Raw genomic sequence first — 15,668 nt, 5'->3', positions numbered from 1 at the left:
GTGAACCACTGGTAGTGTTTAGTCTTTATTTCTTACCCAATTTATTTTCCTATTCTCAAGATTTTCACTCTTGCTCCTTCACTAAGCATATGACCTTGCTTGGCTCTTCTTTCCGGAAAACATGGGTGCCACCTATACCTTCACTTTCTTGGCCTCACACCTCCATCTGTTTAGTCCATCTTCCCTCTAGGCATTTAACTTCTTGACATCTACCCTTCCCCCTCACCACTTTACTGAGATTGCTGTGATCAAGGCTACAAACTACGGGGCTGGGAATATGGCCGAGAGGCAAGAGTGCTTGCCTTGTATACATAGAGCCCTGGGTTCGATTCCTTAGCACCACATATATAGAAAAGGCCAGAAGTGGCTCAAGTGGCAGAGTGCTAACCTTGAGCAAAAAGAAGCCAGGGACAGTGCTTAGGCCCTGAGTCCAAGCCCCAGGACTGGCCAAAAAAAAAAAAAAAAAAAAAAAGAAAGAAAAAGGAAAAACTACAAACGACTAGAGGCATAGCTTAAGAGGCAGAGCACTTGCCTAGCAAATGAGAGGCTGTGAATTCTAGACTCCAGTACTACAAAATGACATTTTCAGGTTTCTTCTTGGATTGGTTTGCTGCTGATGCTGCTGAACTCTCCCCTCCTGCTCAGCATCCTTTCACAACTTTCCTACCTTACTCAGTTACTGCTTTTCTCCAAAGTGCTATCCTTCAGCCTTTCCACATGTTCATCCCGAGTTCTACTGTAGTGATGCAATGAATCTATCCTTATACCCATACCTGCCAGATCATACCTGCCACACCACAGCTCAGACTTGAGATTCCAAGACTACTCCTGCAACAATACTCTAGATCACATTTATCACATCTGAAGGATGTGTCCTTTCCTTGTTTAGGATGTGCTCTTTCCTACAAGACTGAATGCACTAGATCACGTTCATTCCCTCCCAAATCCTTATTAGCAATCTTAATGTTAGTATGTTAGTCATTTTTTTGGCTTAGACAAGTCTCACAGATTCCCCTCTCCACATTTGATCATAGTATCCCATCTTTGTCTCAGCTTTCTAGCAATGCACGGTTCATCCCACGGTTCCTACTCAAAGCCTAACCTATTCTCCTTACCCAGTAGGGACTCTGGGTCACTACTGAGCTTGCTGCACAGGTGCTTTGCTTTCAGACCAATCTGTCATTATCCATGCAGTTTTACCTGTTTCAGGACTTCAGATGCCTAGCCCTGTTTTCTAGGAAAGCAAATGCTTCTTCATCTTCTAGCCTTGTTCAGACAGCACTATAAAGCAGTGGGTTTCTCCTCCTGGGTGCCCACAACCTACGTATTTTACACTGTATGGAAACTGGTTTTGGATCCTTTGTGTACATGTCTCTTCTACAAAAATGACTATAGTACTAAACTCTCCATAGGTTATCAAATGAAACCTAATGAGTATTTATTTTTAAAATAAACAAAAATTTTATCATTTAGGTTTTTCAGTTCTTTCTCCATTTAAAATGGACTAGGAATGTGGCTCAAGTGGCTGAGAGTGAATGCTAGCAAGTGCAAAGCCCCGACTTAATCCCCAGTACTGGGGGAAAAAAATCACCTCCATTTCTTTAGCTGTATCAAATGTACTTGACTGGCCTTCATCTTCCGGTGATGACTACAGGGACAAAGAAAAACAATAGTTTATGAACACAGACAACAAAGGAAAACAGCTAAGCGTCAATTTTTATAGCAAGAGAAAAGGAGTACGAACTGGATTTTAAGGGGGGAGGAGATAAGGGAGAGGGAAAAGAGAGGGATGCAGGATGCATTGTATACATGTATGAAAAAACCTAACAAACCCCTCCTTGTACAACCAATGTGTGCTAATTAAAAAGGATAGCAGTATCAGAATATAACTTTTAAAATGAAAATGAATTAAACATAATCATTACCATTTTGGAGTATTTGTTAGTTGATATACCAGTGATGCCTGATCATGGGTAAACATTATAGAATATCTAAGTAAGTGGAGCCTTGTAACAGGTTAAGACTGGCAAGAAGATGAGAAGGGATTGTGTTATTACCAGAGCAATGTCCTTAAACAGCTGTAAAATATGCAAATAGTACAGAATGTGGACTTTTGTTTAATCCTAGTCGTCAGAGAAATTGCACATAGACAAGTGCATCATCACATCAATAGTCTTCTTTCAAAATTTGTATTGTGATTTAACAATACCTATTTTCTTTTTTCTGGCCAGTCCTGGGCCTTGAACTCAGGGCCTGAGCACTGTCCCTAGCTTCTTTTTGCTCAAGGCTAGCACTCTGCCACTTGAGCCACAGCGCCACTTCTGGCCGTTTTCTGTATATGTGGTGCTGGGGAATCGAACCCAGGGCCTCATGTATAACAAGGCAAGCACTCTTGCCACTAGGCCATATCCCCAGCCCCCAACAATTGCTATTTTCTTAAAAATTATAAACCACATATTGTCTCTATATCTAGAAACTGATTTTCTAGGATACATTTTAAGAACTGCTAATAAAAGGGCAGAACAATCCATTTTAAAATACATGACTATATTCACCAAAAAAAGCAATTCAACTCTTTATTTTTAGTTGTAGTTTTGCATTTTTCAGGTCAAATGAGGAAAGCAGTTCATGCACTAGCATTTTACATCAGTCACCCTGTGAGGCACTGACTCCCAACCTTGCTGACAAGTCACCCATGAGCACCCACCACATATGCAGTTGTGGGCAATGGACAAAGCATTATAGTCATAGCCACCAATAAGAGAAACCAGCTCTTCTAACTATGGTGACATGAATGTTTTGTCAATGCTCTTTTATATCACAAGAAACATTTTCAGGTTCTAATCTTTGAAACAAAAATTCTGCATTGGTGAGAGCTTTGTAAGTTAGAAGACAGCAATGAGAAAGCTCTTTACTTTCTAAGGCTCCTACCGTGTGCTATTACTACACAAGGGAAGAGCATATCCTATCATTTTAGCTAGCTGTTACCAGCCAGTGAGCAAGACTTTCCTTTTTGTTAGGACATATAACACTCACTAACTTCTGAGTTGTGGCCCTCATTTTTTTTGTTTTTTGCCAGTCCTGGGGCTCGAACTCAGGTCCTGAGCACTGTCCCTGGCTTCTTTTTGTTCAAGGCTAGCACTCTACCACTTGAGCCATAGCACCACTTCCAGCCTTTTCTGTTTATGTGGTGGTGAGAAATTGAACCCAGGGCTTCATGTACACGAGGGTGAGCACTCGATCACTAGGCCATATTCCCAGCCCTGGCCCTCATTTTTGAGTCTTACATCCCCAAGATTAGAAGAATGACAATCTGGGCCCTCATGAACCCTCATAGTTAAGTTATTCCTTTCTGTACACTGTCCTGCACTTTAGCCCCCACCCACTAGGCCATCTTTCCAGGGGAATGGAGTCCAGCTGTCATACTGGCTAATCTTGAGTTTCATAACAACCAGTGACTAATATTTCAGAGCCAAGAATAAACTGCCCTGTTTCTTTAGCAGCATTCTTACCGTTTCCAACTCCTGTAGGGTCCTAGAATGCCCTCCTTTTGTTAAAACATCCAGCAAACTATCTGCCATAACATATGGATAATCTTGGCATGTGGCCAAAAACTCCTGGATGCTGAAAGATAGAGGGTTGGGAAAGTGACTTCTACATAAATCATCACCACTGGCTTCAAATCCTGGGGCATAGCCAACTCTTTCCATCAGATGTCCTTGGCTTACGTACCACAATATAAAACTTTATGTCCAGAGCAATACTGCGTTTACATATTTACCAGTGATAAATCTGTCATCAACAGAGAATTAAACAACAGTAAGAACAAAGTGAAAATGAAATGTTTTGAGAACCATGCAAAGAAAAAATAAGAGCTTAGTGAGGGGGTGGCCCAGGCAGTTCTTGGGGCTTTGAGCTCCTCCCCTGGTGACCTCAAGGTCACCTCAGTATTTTAATACACTCTAAAAATTTTCAAAGTTACACCCTCTACTTAGACAGGCATGCCAAGCTTAATCTGGAAATGCTTAAAATTCTCCCCAAGTGGTGCTCTCAAATCACCTACTTATCAATAAATAATAAGTACATCCTTTTAGGCTAAGTCCGAAAGAAACCCTAGAATCATCCTCTGACTTCTCTCTCATCCCATTTCAATCTGTACAAAATTTCCCAACGAGGTACTGTCTATCCCCACCTATGGTGGTGATAGGGTTTGAAATCAGTGCCTCGTGCTTGCTAGGGAGAGGTGCTATCACTTGAATTACAATACCTCAGTTCTTTTTTAGCCTTATCTTGTGGGCAGGGTTTTGAAATTTTGTGTGTGCTGGTACTGGGGATTGAACTCCGCCTGGGCACTGTCCCCTTTAGCTTAAAAATTTTTTTTAAATTATTATTTTTTTTGTTTATGTGGTACTGAGGAATTGAACCCACAGCCTCAAGCATGCTAGGCAAGTACTCTACCACTAAGCCACATTCCTAGCCCTGTCCTTTAGCTTTTTCACTCAAGGGTGGCACTCTTCCACTTGAACTACAGATCCACTTCTGGCTTTTTGGTGGTTAGCTGGAGGTAAGAGGTGGACTACCCTGCCTAGGCTGGCTTTGAACCAGGCATGAGCCACTAGTGCCCAGCTAGGGTTTTTATTTTTGTTGAGGGCTTCCTACATATGAAGTCCTCCCGGAATAACTATGATGACAGGTGTATGATACCACACTGGTTTGTTGGCTCTGACAGTCATGTTAACCTTTTGCCCAGGCAGGCCTCAAACGGAAACCCTTCCAATCTCCATTTCAGTGTGCACCACTGCAGTCTCCTAAACTTCTGTTCTTGTCTTGCACCTACAGTCTATGCTACATATGGCAGACAGAATGGTCTTTTTAAAATCATAAGCCAGAATGAGCTACAACCCCACTTAAACAACTAGTAGTCTCTCTATTTGAACAGAAACTTCCAGTCCTTACAAAGATCTAGTCTGATCTGTGACCACACCATTTTATTCTCTACCTGCTCTGTTCCTTTCTGTTCTTTTTGCTATACCCTGGAAGGGTAAGGCAGACCCAGCTCACTCTCCTGGTTTGGCTAATTCTTGGATTAGGGTGCTTTCAGGGTTGCTTTCCTGACCTCCACCAGGCTTGGTTTGACCTTCTGAGTCTTCCTTATGGAAGACCTCCCTACCACCAGTCTTGCCTTTCTTCACCACTGTGCGTTGCTTCAAAGCAATGTCACCACCTGACAGGACAGCCAGTCTCTATCACCACTGTTTTCCTGTGGGACGCCCAGCACCTAGCACAGTGCGCATACATTGCCTACTTGTGCAATGTCTAGATGAATAATGCAGAAAGAATGTGCTCAAGCTGGTGATTTCTAAGAATGTAAAACAGCTTGCTCTGAAACCATAGCTAATTTCTAACTTAGGGACCCCTGCTTGTAAAAGCAACAAAACCACACACACATTTAAGAGATCAGAAAACCAGGGGACTGGTTAATCTACAGGGTTAAATTCTTATGCATAAGGTCCCAGTGACATGACAGGAAAACCTAAGCTAAATGTCCTGCTATGAGCCACAACCATGGTAAACTGAGAAGCTACCTCACTGTGCTGATGGCATGCATGCAAAGTGCTCAGCATGTTGCACAAGAACACTGGGGTATCATTAGGAGTCGGGGGCAAAGCTGCAGTAGCTGGGTACACGATGTATGTAAAATACCATCACAGGCTCTGTGTTGCCTTATGGATCATGTCAGCACATCTTACACCTCACAGCTCAGGAAAAATGTCCCAAAGATTCCCAAACTCATCACGTTTGAAGTAACTTCACGGACACACAAAATTTTACAGCAGAGCAGGTTTCTGAACATTTTGAGTTAAGAAACCCCTGGATATTATTTATCAGTTACAGTACATAACCTGTTTAAGAAGGTATTTCTCTAAGAAAATAATGCAGATGCCATTATCAGAGATGTTTTCTCCTTAAAATATTTCATTTCCATTAAATGGTAACTATTCATAACTTAAAAATTTCTAAACATATTCTTTTATACATCTTTCCACGTAACTTTATACATCTTATCCACAAATCACATATTGCTCATATACTGTACTTTTTGAAATATTTTAGAGAACTGTGGTGCTTAGCATATTTACTGGGGACTCACCTAAAATCACTTGGAAGACCAGAGTCTTCCCCATAGGTTGAATAGATTAGGTCAGAATCATCCTTGCTAATGTTTGCAAATGTGGAGTCGTAATGTGGGGCGTAAGAACTGTAGGGTCCATAATTCAAGTATAACACTGTTGAAAAATGAAATATATTACTACTGAATTTATGTCAATGCATTTTCCCCTGTCTTATTAAAAGGTACTGAAGATACTGCATTTAATCTATTTCATTGACTGTCATATATATCTAAGACAGACTTTTCTCCCAAGCAGGTCTAGTCATTCCTGGTATCCTCAGGAAATAGGTCCAAGACCCCATGCAGATACAAAATATCAAGGATGCTTGAGTTATACAATTGCATGGTATTCACAAAGGACCTACATATATCCTTCAGTATACAAGGGTGCCTCTAGATGAATTACCGTACAAATATATTGTAAATAGTTATACTGTGTGGCTTAGAGAGTAAGAAAAAACATCTGAGTTGAACTTGGGAATGAAGAGTCTCAGACACAGAGGGCCACCTGCATCTGTGAAGCTGCAACCAAGTCAATTATTCTCTACAAAGGAGAAGGAAAGGAATAAAACTCACTTTTAATACTAATACACGATTTTCCAGTTTCTTGTGAAATTAATAGCTAATTGATACTACAAAAATACCACCAAGAAAGCTACTGAATAAAGCAATTACACTTCCTATTTCTACCTGAAACAGAGAGGAGGAAAAAAAAAAAGGACTATACAGGAGGCTCACCTGGGGTTACTTTGTTCCTTTTATCCTCTTTGAACCCCTGCAAGGTATTCACTCCAGACTGAAGTCTTCCAGTTGTCATTCCCAGTCTCACAGGGCAGTAGCCTGGTTCTAAGACATAAAACCAAGCACAATGAAGAAGGCATCTGCTTTCATGTGTATTATTTCATGTCATCTTCATGGTGTAGAGGAGGTTGCATAGCCCTTATTCTATCGTGTGTGTGTGTGTATGTGTACCAGTTCTGGGGTCTGGGGCTTGAACTCATGCCTGATGCTGTCTCAGCTTTCTTGCTCAAGGCTACCAATCTAACAACTTCAGCCACAACTCTACTTCTGGCTTTTTGATGGTTAATTGGAGACAAGTGTCACAGACTTTACTGCCTAGGTTGGCTCTGAACGGTGATCCTCAGAGTTCAGCCTCCTGAGTAGCCAGCACCTGGCTCAAATCACTTTTTTTTTCTTTTGCCAGTCCTGGGCCTTGAACTCAGGGCCTGAGCACTGTCCCTGTCTTCCTTCTGCTCAAGGCTAGCACTTTGCCACTTGAGCCATGGCGCCACTTCTGGCCGTTTTCTATATATGTGGTGCTGAGGAATCAAATGCAGCTTCATGTATACAAAGCAAGCTCTCTTGCCATTAGGCCATATCCCCAGCCCTCAAATCACTTTTAAGAAAATTTAGCTGGGCTGTCAGTGGCTCACAGCTATAATCCTAGCTACTCAGGAAGATGAGATCTGAGCATTGCAGTTCAAAGCCAGCCCAGGCAGTAAAGTATGTGACATTCCTATCTTTGATAAACTGGAAGTGGTGCTGTGGCTCAAAGTGGCAGAGTGCTAGCCTTGAGCAAAAAAGCTCAGACACAGTGCCCAGGCCCTGAGTTCAAGCCCCATGACAGACCAAAAAGAAGAAAATTCTGATCATCTCATTAAACTGTAGTGCTCATAGGAATTCTTCATAATCCTATTATACTTCACTTATACATTTTTGTTAAAAAAAAAACAAAACTCCCAAATACAGATTTAAACCAGGAGAAAGGTAAGTAAAAGACCAAACCAGGGCAAACCTGGATTAAAGCCAGTAAGAATTCATGTGGGCTGGGATGTGGCCTAGTGGTAGAGTGCTTGCCTAGCAAGTATGAAACCCTGGGCTTGATTCCTGAGCACCACATAAACAGAAAAAGCTGGAAGAGGTGCTGTGGCTCAACTGGTAGAGTGTTAGCCTTGAGAAAAAAAAAAAAAAAAAGAAGCCAGGGACAGTGCTCGGGCCCCCAGTTCAAGCCCCAGGACTGGAAAAAAAAAAAAGAAAGAAAGAAAGAACTCATAATGTATTAAGTACAAATCAGTGTTTATGACAGAAATATTCTTACTGCAATGGGTATGAGCCTTTAAAAACGTGTTCTTGTTAAATCAGGCTATGAAATTCTATGATATAAGCAGGCTATGATATAAGCAGACAGCATAAGAAGCTGACATTACATGTCCTATCAGCAAAATCAGAAAGGTACTTTTTCCCCCCTGGGGATGGGGTCATGGCTCAAGTGGCAGAGTGCCTGCCCTAGGTTTAAATCCCAGTTCTTCACAAGAAGTCTTGGTTTCTGTAACACTATCATCTGCTATAGAGGCTGCTGCCACAGGCAATCAGGATAAGATACTTTGAACACATACAGATCTTCCCCTTCCCAGAGAACAGTTTGATTTAAAGATGATAGCGGTAGCCAGGCACCGGTAGGCTCATGCCTATAATTCTAGCTACTCAGAAGGCTGGGATCTGAGAATCATGGTTCAAAGCCAGCCTGGACAGGAAAGTCCCCATGAGACTCTTATCTCCAATTAACCACCAGAAAATGGGAAGTGGCATTGTGGCCCAAAGTGGTAGAGAGCTAGCCTTGAGCAAGAGTGCAGGGACATTATCTAGGCCCCAAGATCAAGCCCCATGACCAACAGAAAAGAAAAGAAAAAAGATGTCAAGAGGCAAACCAAGAGAAAGATTAGTAAAAGACTAAATCAGGACTAAATACTTAAAGACAGTAAGGATTCCATGTATTACATATAACCAGTGTTTGATAGCTAATGTGCACTGGGATCTCTATCAGGGGCAGATGAATCTGAGAAGGTGGCAAAGTGGCCTGCTGAAGAAGTGGGCACACAAGCATCAAGTCAGCTTTGGCTACATCCGCTCATGCCCAGGGGGCTGGACATCTGGGAAAGCAGGCCAACATAGACGCCACGTACTATCTTCAAAGAAACAGGTATACCTTAGGGCCTAAACAAGTTGGCTGCATCTCACATTACCGGATTCTCCCCATAGCTACACTTGAAAAAGCATTAAAAAGAATGAAAGCAATGAAAATTGCTTGAAAAAGCAATTTTTTTTTTACTTATAATACTTTCTTTGACCAAAGCCATATAAAATTTTACTGTGAAAAGTATACATGAAGCTGGGTGCCTGTGGCTTATGCCTATAATCCTAGCTACTCAGGAGGCTGAGATCTGAGGATGGCGGTTCAAAGCCAGCTTGGCAGGAAAGTCCCTGAGACTGATATCTCCAATAAACTTCTCAGAAAAAAATCAAGTAGAACTGTGGCTTAAATGGTAGAGTGCTAGCCTTGAGTGAAAAAGCCCAGGGCCAGAGTCCATGCCCTGCGTTCAAGCCTCACAACTGACAAAAAAAAAAAAAGTACATATGAGCCGGGTACTAGTGATTCACACCTGCAATCCTAGCTACCCAGGAGGCTGAGATCTGAGGATCACAGTTCAAAGCCAGCCCAGGCAGGAAAGTCCATGAGACTAATCTCCAATTAACCATAAAAAAAACTGGAAGTGGTGCCGTGGCTCAAAGTGGTAAAGCTCTAGCCTTGAGCAAAAAATCACAGAGATATTACTAAGGCCCTGAGTTCAAGCCCTGTGACAGATCAAAAAAAAAATCTGTATGAATTAAAAATGATTTTTTTTTGGAAAACACAGCACTAAGCAACAAGCCTGCCTTTTCAAGTTTTCAAATGTCCCAAGCTATTCACTGGCTACATCAAGGTTTTTCACCTCAAGTCCCAACCATATCCACATCATCTTCCCTGACCCCAGGCACTAGGCAGGCACCTTCTCCTATGTACTTTTCTTCTGTAGTACTTAGTCATGAAAGGCAAATATTCACATATTCATTCATGACACTTCCTGCAATTATTTGTATGTGTGTGTGTGTGTGTGTGTGTGTATCTTCTTCTCTCATCCCAGTTTGAGGGGATAGAAGAATCTACTGTTTGCTCCCCACTATACACATCTAGTTTCAACTATGGCTTCAAAGACAGTGACTTTCTCATAGCAAAAAGTCCATTTCTGTATCCCCATTATCTCTCATGATAGTAAAAAAATTGATAGTAAGCTGGGAATATGGCCTAGTGGTAAAGTGCTCGCCTCGTATACATAAAGCCCTCGGTTCAAATTCCTCAGCACCACATATATAGAAAAAGCCAGAAGTGGCGCTGTGGCTCAAGTGGTAGAGTGCTAGCCTTGAGCAAAAAGAAGCCAGGGACAGTGCTCAGGCCCTGAGTTCAAGCCCCAGGACTGGCAAAAAACAAAACAAAAATTGATAGTAAGTTACCATGAAGTACACTGCACCCATGTTATCTAGCCAAGCTTATTGTGATTATTAGTATTTAGGTTTGTTGCTTTAAAATGCTAATCTGGGTATGATTTGGATATGAAGTATCTTCCCACAAAAGGTTTGGCCCCTAGCTAGTGGCGCTATTTTTGAAGTTTTGGAAGCATTAGGAGGGGAGGTCTAACTGGAGGAAGTAGGTCAGTGGGTAAGTCCTTCAGCTGTATCGCCTCTGCTACATGGTCACTGGGCCAGGATGCTCTGCCCTCACCATGGGCTCAGACTCTATGGAGCCAAAGACTATGTACGAAACCCTCTGAAGCTATGACGCAATATAAATGCTTTCTCTACTTAAATTGTTGTGTCAGCTTTTGTTGTCAGAGGGATGATATTTGGCTACTACACAAGGTTATGGTTCTTTGCCAAACAGTACCAAGTTCACGCACAGTCTCTCTGTGATCCTACCTCCTACAATGGGATCCACAGGATGGAGAAGTCCCAGGGTGGTTGTTCCATCTGGCTTTCTTCTTTCAAATTCACACTGCAATAATTCGAAGTATTCAAATGAAATAGTTTTATACACATGCACAAACCCCACACTAGACAGCCTTAGTCAAACTAACACTACAGGTGCATCATTAAACCCAAACATGGACTTTCATACCTGTCCTGTGAATATATAGCTGTTGACAGGTAGAGAAAGAAAGGGTAAGAAAGTCTCAGGATTGTTTTTTCCTTTTTGGTCTTTGCTAATGCTCGAAAAATCAGGGCCTTGCACTCTTGTTCAGCCCGTTTCTCTGCCATCACAGTTGGTGCTCTACCACTTGAGCCACATGCCTCCACTTCCAGATTTTGGCTGGTTAGAAATAAATATTTTTGTGGATTTTTTGGCCTTGGGCTGGCTCCAAACCTCCATCCTCAGATCTCAGCCTCCTGAGTAACTGCAACTACAGGAGTGAGCCATTGTTGCCTGGCTGAAGGTCCAGAATTTTAAAGAGCTATGTAGGACATATGGTTCTCGAAGTCATGTTTGAAACTACTTGTGTTTAAAACCAATGTGCCCAACATTATGATTTCAAAAGACCAGAACATGTAACTGATTTCTTGTGAGCTTAAAATAAACAATAATGTTCACTTGCTAATTTTAGAACACACTAATTCCACAGGAAAAAAATCCTAGTCATAAAAGGATATCGTAATCATGAGGTTTATAAACAAATGTTATTAATTTTCCTTACTGCCCCAGTGATGATGAGAATGTTAAAGCTTTGGGTTCAGAGGCCCCGCACCTGACTGTTGGCCAGCCGCCGGGTCAGCTTCCCCCCAGACTCCTGCACAGCACGGTCAATCTGTTCCTGCTCCCTTTCTAAGTTGCTGTTCTTCCACTTATCCTCAAGCACGTCTTTGTCTTTTCTGAAACAACACATCCATAAACATTAAAATGATTTCCAATATACATATAAGTGGAGACAGATTTACTGTCACTAATTAAAGCTTTGTTCTCCAAAGGCCCTAAGTATGGAAAGACAAAGGAGAAAACTTTGATACTTCCCTCCTTCTTTTTGGCCTAGTGTTACTTATTGTAAACATTTCAGGTTACAGTCACAAAAATGAATCCTATTTAGATATTACTTCCAAGGGGGAGCAAGTTAAAATTAGTTTAAGGTCAGTTTAAAAAGTGGGTACCTTAAGCAGATATTTAAAGTGTATAAATCTTAGAAACAGAACAGAGATTTGTTGTTTACTTCTTTTGCATTATGACAGCAAAAATCCCAAACTATTAACTCCAAATGTCTCCAGTTGACAGTTTGGCGCTGCCAGTGAGGGCTGTGGTAAGCAGCATGAGCACGTGGACTTGACTGTTGTCCAGCCACGCTGATGGCTGCCAGGACCCAGGGTTTTTTACTGCTCCTGCCAGTGGCTGTCTATTAGAAAACATGCACAGCCCCCAGAGGAAGCTTTGAGTGTGTTTTTGCCCAACTTCTTTCTCTTTATGGAATGAAGTAATGGATATGCACTTAAACAGTTCAATGAGTCCCTAAAAAAATCTACTTGCTTTAAAATGATGTTAATCCAAATATTCATTCAGAATATTTGTAAGCAGAGCTTCTCAAGTCATCAAGTGACTTTCTTGGCAAAAAGTGGTTACCACAGACATACTAGGACTTGGTCTTTCCATGCCAGGCTGAATCAGTGTTTTCCCCTCTTACTTTTTACTGTCCTGGGTGGGACTCTTCAAAGTCTGTGCTTCACCATCACCAGAGTCTTCTCTCTCTCGTGGCCAGCAGCCGCTGTCCTCTCCACTTTGCAAGTTGTCTGTTCTATCTTTCTGCTTTCGAGTTTTCTGTAAGTCTGCCATGAAGTCTATGCTTTGCTTTAGACTCTGAATTCTTTCCTAAAGCCATTAAAAAACATTCTTATTGTATGGCTGTCACTGATTTTAAGGTAATGCTTTTCCCAAGAGTTTGCACTTATCCTGTCGTTAAGTAGGGAAGAAAACTAATTAGTGTAATCATACCATAGGAGTCTTACCCAGACTAGGACAAAGTCTGTTCTTTCACAATTCACTCAGATCATTTCCAATGTGAGAAAGCTTTACAATTTCACTGTGCTACTAGAAGGGTAACAGAAGAGAATGAACCGAGACTAAGAGCGCAGACTGTCTTATCTTCTGAGTCTCCAGAATGATTAAGTGAATAATGCCCGGAGAATGTAAAGGACTTTACCTCTGCTATCCTACGGTGATCACTGATGACTACGACATTCTGCTTTGTGGGAGAACAACAGGCCATGGGGAGAATAAACGGTTGCTGTGACAGCTCCTTTCTCAGAATGCATTATGGTCTCCTCAGAGAAACCTTGTTTTTATTTTCTCAAACACATGAAGTGCTGGGCTGTGCAATGTTCACTATGGTTATAGGCTTGAGGTTTCTGAATACATCTGACTATCACGTTTTAATTGGGAGAGTGGTTGGACACAATCACGAGTGCCACCTCATCAGGGCTGCAGTGCAGCAGCAGGACAGATTTCTATGGACAGTGTAGTTCAGAAATGCATGTCATCCAAGGCCACACAACCAGTGATTCATCCAAGCCTCTCACTATTTACCTTTTTTTTTTTTTTTTGGCCAGTTCTGTGGCTTGAACTCAGGGCCTGGGCAGTATTCCCAAGCTTCTTTTGCTCAAGGCAAACACTACCACCTGAGCCACAGTGCCACTTCCAGCTTTTTATGTGGTATTGTGGAACTGAACCCCAGGCTTCTTGCATGCCAGGCAAGCATTCTACCACTGAGCCACATTCCCACTCCTTACCTTTTCTTATCAAAATAAGCTCTACTGGTTGTGCAGATGGTGGTATCCCCAAGAACACAATCTGCTTTTCTTCATGGATTTATATTTTAAATGAATTAAAACTATGAAGTGGTATCTGACTTCAAACAAAGATTAGATAGGGGACTAAGCAAAAGATGGTTAATATGTCACCCAGAGAGGGGCGGTGTTAAGAGTTCATTGTTCCAATTCTTTTCTGAGCATAACATATTTTAGCAAGATAAAATTATACCGAGTATCTGATAAAAGCATTTTTGTTAGTACATTACAATCATTTATTCTCCATAACTTTAAAATGAGGCAATGGTGGCTCAAACCTGTAATCCTGGCCACATAGGAGGCTGAAATCTGAGGATCACGGCTAGAAGCCAGCCCAGGCAGAAAAGTCCTTGTGAGACTCTTATCTCCAATTAACCATTCAAAAACTGGTGGGGGGGGGGGCGCTGGGGATGTGGCCTAATGGCAAGAGTGCTTGCCTCGTATACTTGAAGCCCTGGGTTCAGTTCCCCAGCACCATATATATAGAAAATGGCCAGAAGTGGCGCTGTGGATCAGGTGGTAGAGTGCTGGCCTTGAGCAAAAAGAAGCCAGGGACAGTGCTCAGGCCCTGAGTCCAAGGCCCAGGACTGGCCAAAAAAAAAACACAAAACAAAACAAAAAAAACTGGTAGGGGCGCTGTGGCTCAAAGTAGCAGCATGCTAGCCTTGAGCAAAAGAATAGAAACAACACCCAGGCCCTGAGTTCAAGCCCCATGACAAACCAAAAAAAAAAAAAAAAAAAATGTGTTTACTGCTGGGCACTGGTGGCTTAGACCTGTAATCCTCGGAAGACTGAGATCTGAGAATTACCGTTCAAAGCCAGCCTGGGCAGAAAAGCCTGTGAGACTCTTATCTCCAATTAACTACCAGAAAATTGCAAGTGGAGCTGTGGCTTAGGGACAGTGCTCAGAGCCTGAGTTCAAAGGCCCATGACCAAGGGGGAAAACATGTCTAATATAACTGGAATATGTAGTAAATCCAATCGGACACTTGAATTTCCACTGATAAATCTCTGTAGGAACATCTTATCTCTTTAGGATAAGTTCCTAGTTATGGAGGTCAAAGGGAGAAAGTAGCTAGCAACACAGTATAAACTATACAGTGCTGCTCAAGTTTCACTAATGGTTTCAATCTAAATTCTTGACAACCCTTTTAATCCCAGCTAGAATTCTGTAAAGAAGACACTACAAAGCAAACGTTTGGAATTTTAAAAAAAAAAAATAACATGCACAGTTAAATTGAGAGGTCATAGGAAAGTTAATTTTGTTTTGAAAGTAGTGCTTTTTCTCCCTGTTTTTCTTTTCTTTTCTTTTTTTTTGTAGCTGAACTACCTCCAAATAAGCTCGTGTCAATAGCTCAATGCCTGTAGTCCTAGCTCCTTAAGAGGCTAAGATATAAAGATTGAAGTTGAAAGTGAGCCTAAACAGGAAAAATTTAAAAAACTCTTATCTTTAATCAACCACCAAAAAGCCAGAAGTGGAGCCCTAGCTTAAGTGGTAGCGTGCTTGCCTTGAGTAAAAGGAGCTCAGGGATAGCTATCAGGGATAATTCAGGCCCAGAGGTCAAGCCTCAGGACTGGAAATAATAAATAAATAAGTAAGCAAGTAAGTAAGTAAATAAATAAATAAGGGCTGGGGATATGGCCTAGTGGCAAGAGTGCTTGCCTCGTATACATGAGGCCCTGGGCTCGATTCCCCAGCACCACATATACAGAAAATGGCCAGAAGGGGCGCTGTGGCTCAAGTGGCAGAGTGCTAGCCTTGAGCAAAAAGAAGCCAGGGACAGTGCTCAGGCCCTGAGTC

General features: G+C 41.9%; 1 protein-coding gene across 2 annotated transcripts in view; it reads right to left on the bottom strand.

Annotated features, from left to right (window-relative positions):
* Positions 1-15,668, bottom strand: part of Brd7 (bromodomain containing 7) — a 37,100-nt gene that overhangs the window by 2,193 nt on the left and 19,239 nt on the right. For both annotated transcript variants that reach the window (XM_048355640.1, XM_048355639.1), the window contains exons 7-13: positions 12,709-12,893; positions 11,788-11,911; positions 10,964-11,039; positions 6,911-7,018; positions 6,152-6,287; positions 3,513-3,624; positions 1,592-1,648 (exon numbers count right to left, since the gene is read on the bottom strand). In XM_048355640.1, coding sequence (XP_048211597.1) covers positions 1,592-1,648; positions 3,513-3,624; positions 6,152-6,287; positions 6,911-7,018; positions 10,964-11,039; positions 11,788-11,911; positions 12,709-12,893 — 798 coding nt within the window. The remainder of the gene's footprint in view (positions 1-1,591; positions 1,649-3,512; positions 3,625-6,151; positions 6,288-6,910; positions 7,019-10,963; positions 11,040-11,787; positions 11,912-12,708; positions 12,894-15,668) is intronic.

This window comes from Perognathus longimembris, chromosome 10, assembly GCF_023159225.1.
Source record: "Perognathus longimembris pacificus isolate PPM17 chromosome 10, ASM2315922v1, whole genome shotgun sequence".
Lineage (NCBI taxonomy): Eukaryota > Metazoa > Chordata > Mammalia > Rodentia > Heteromyidae > Perognathus > Perognathus longimembris.
This window is presented reverse-complemented; position numbering and strand designations above follow the sequence as displayed.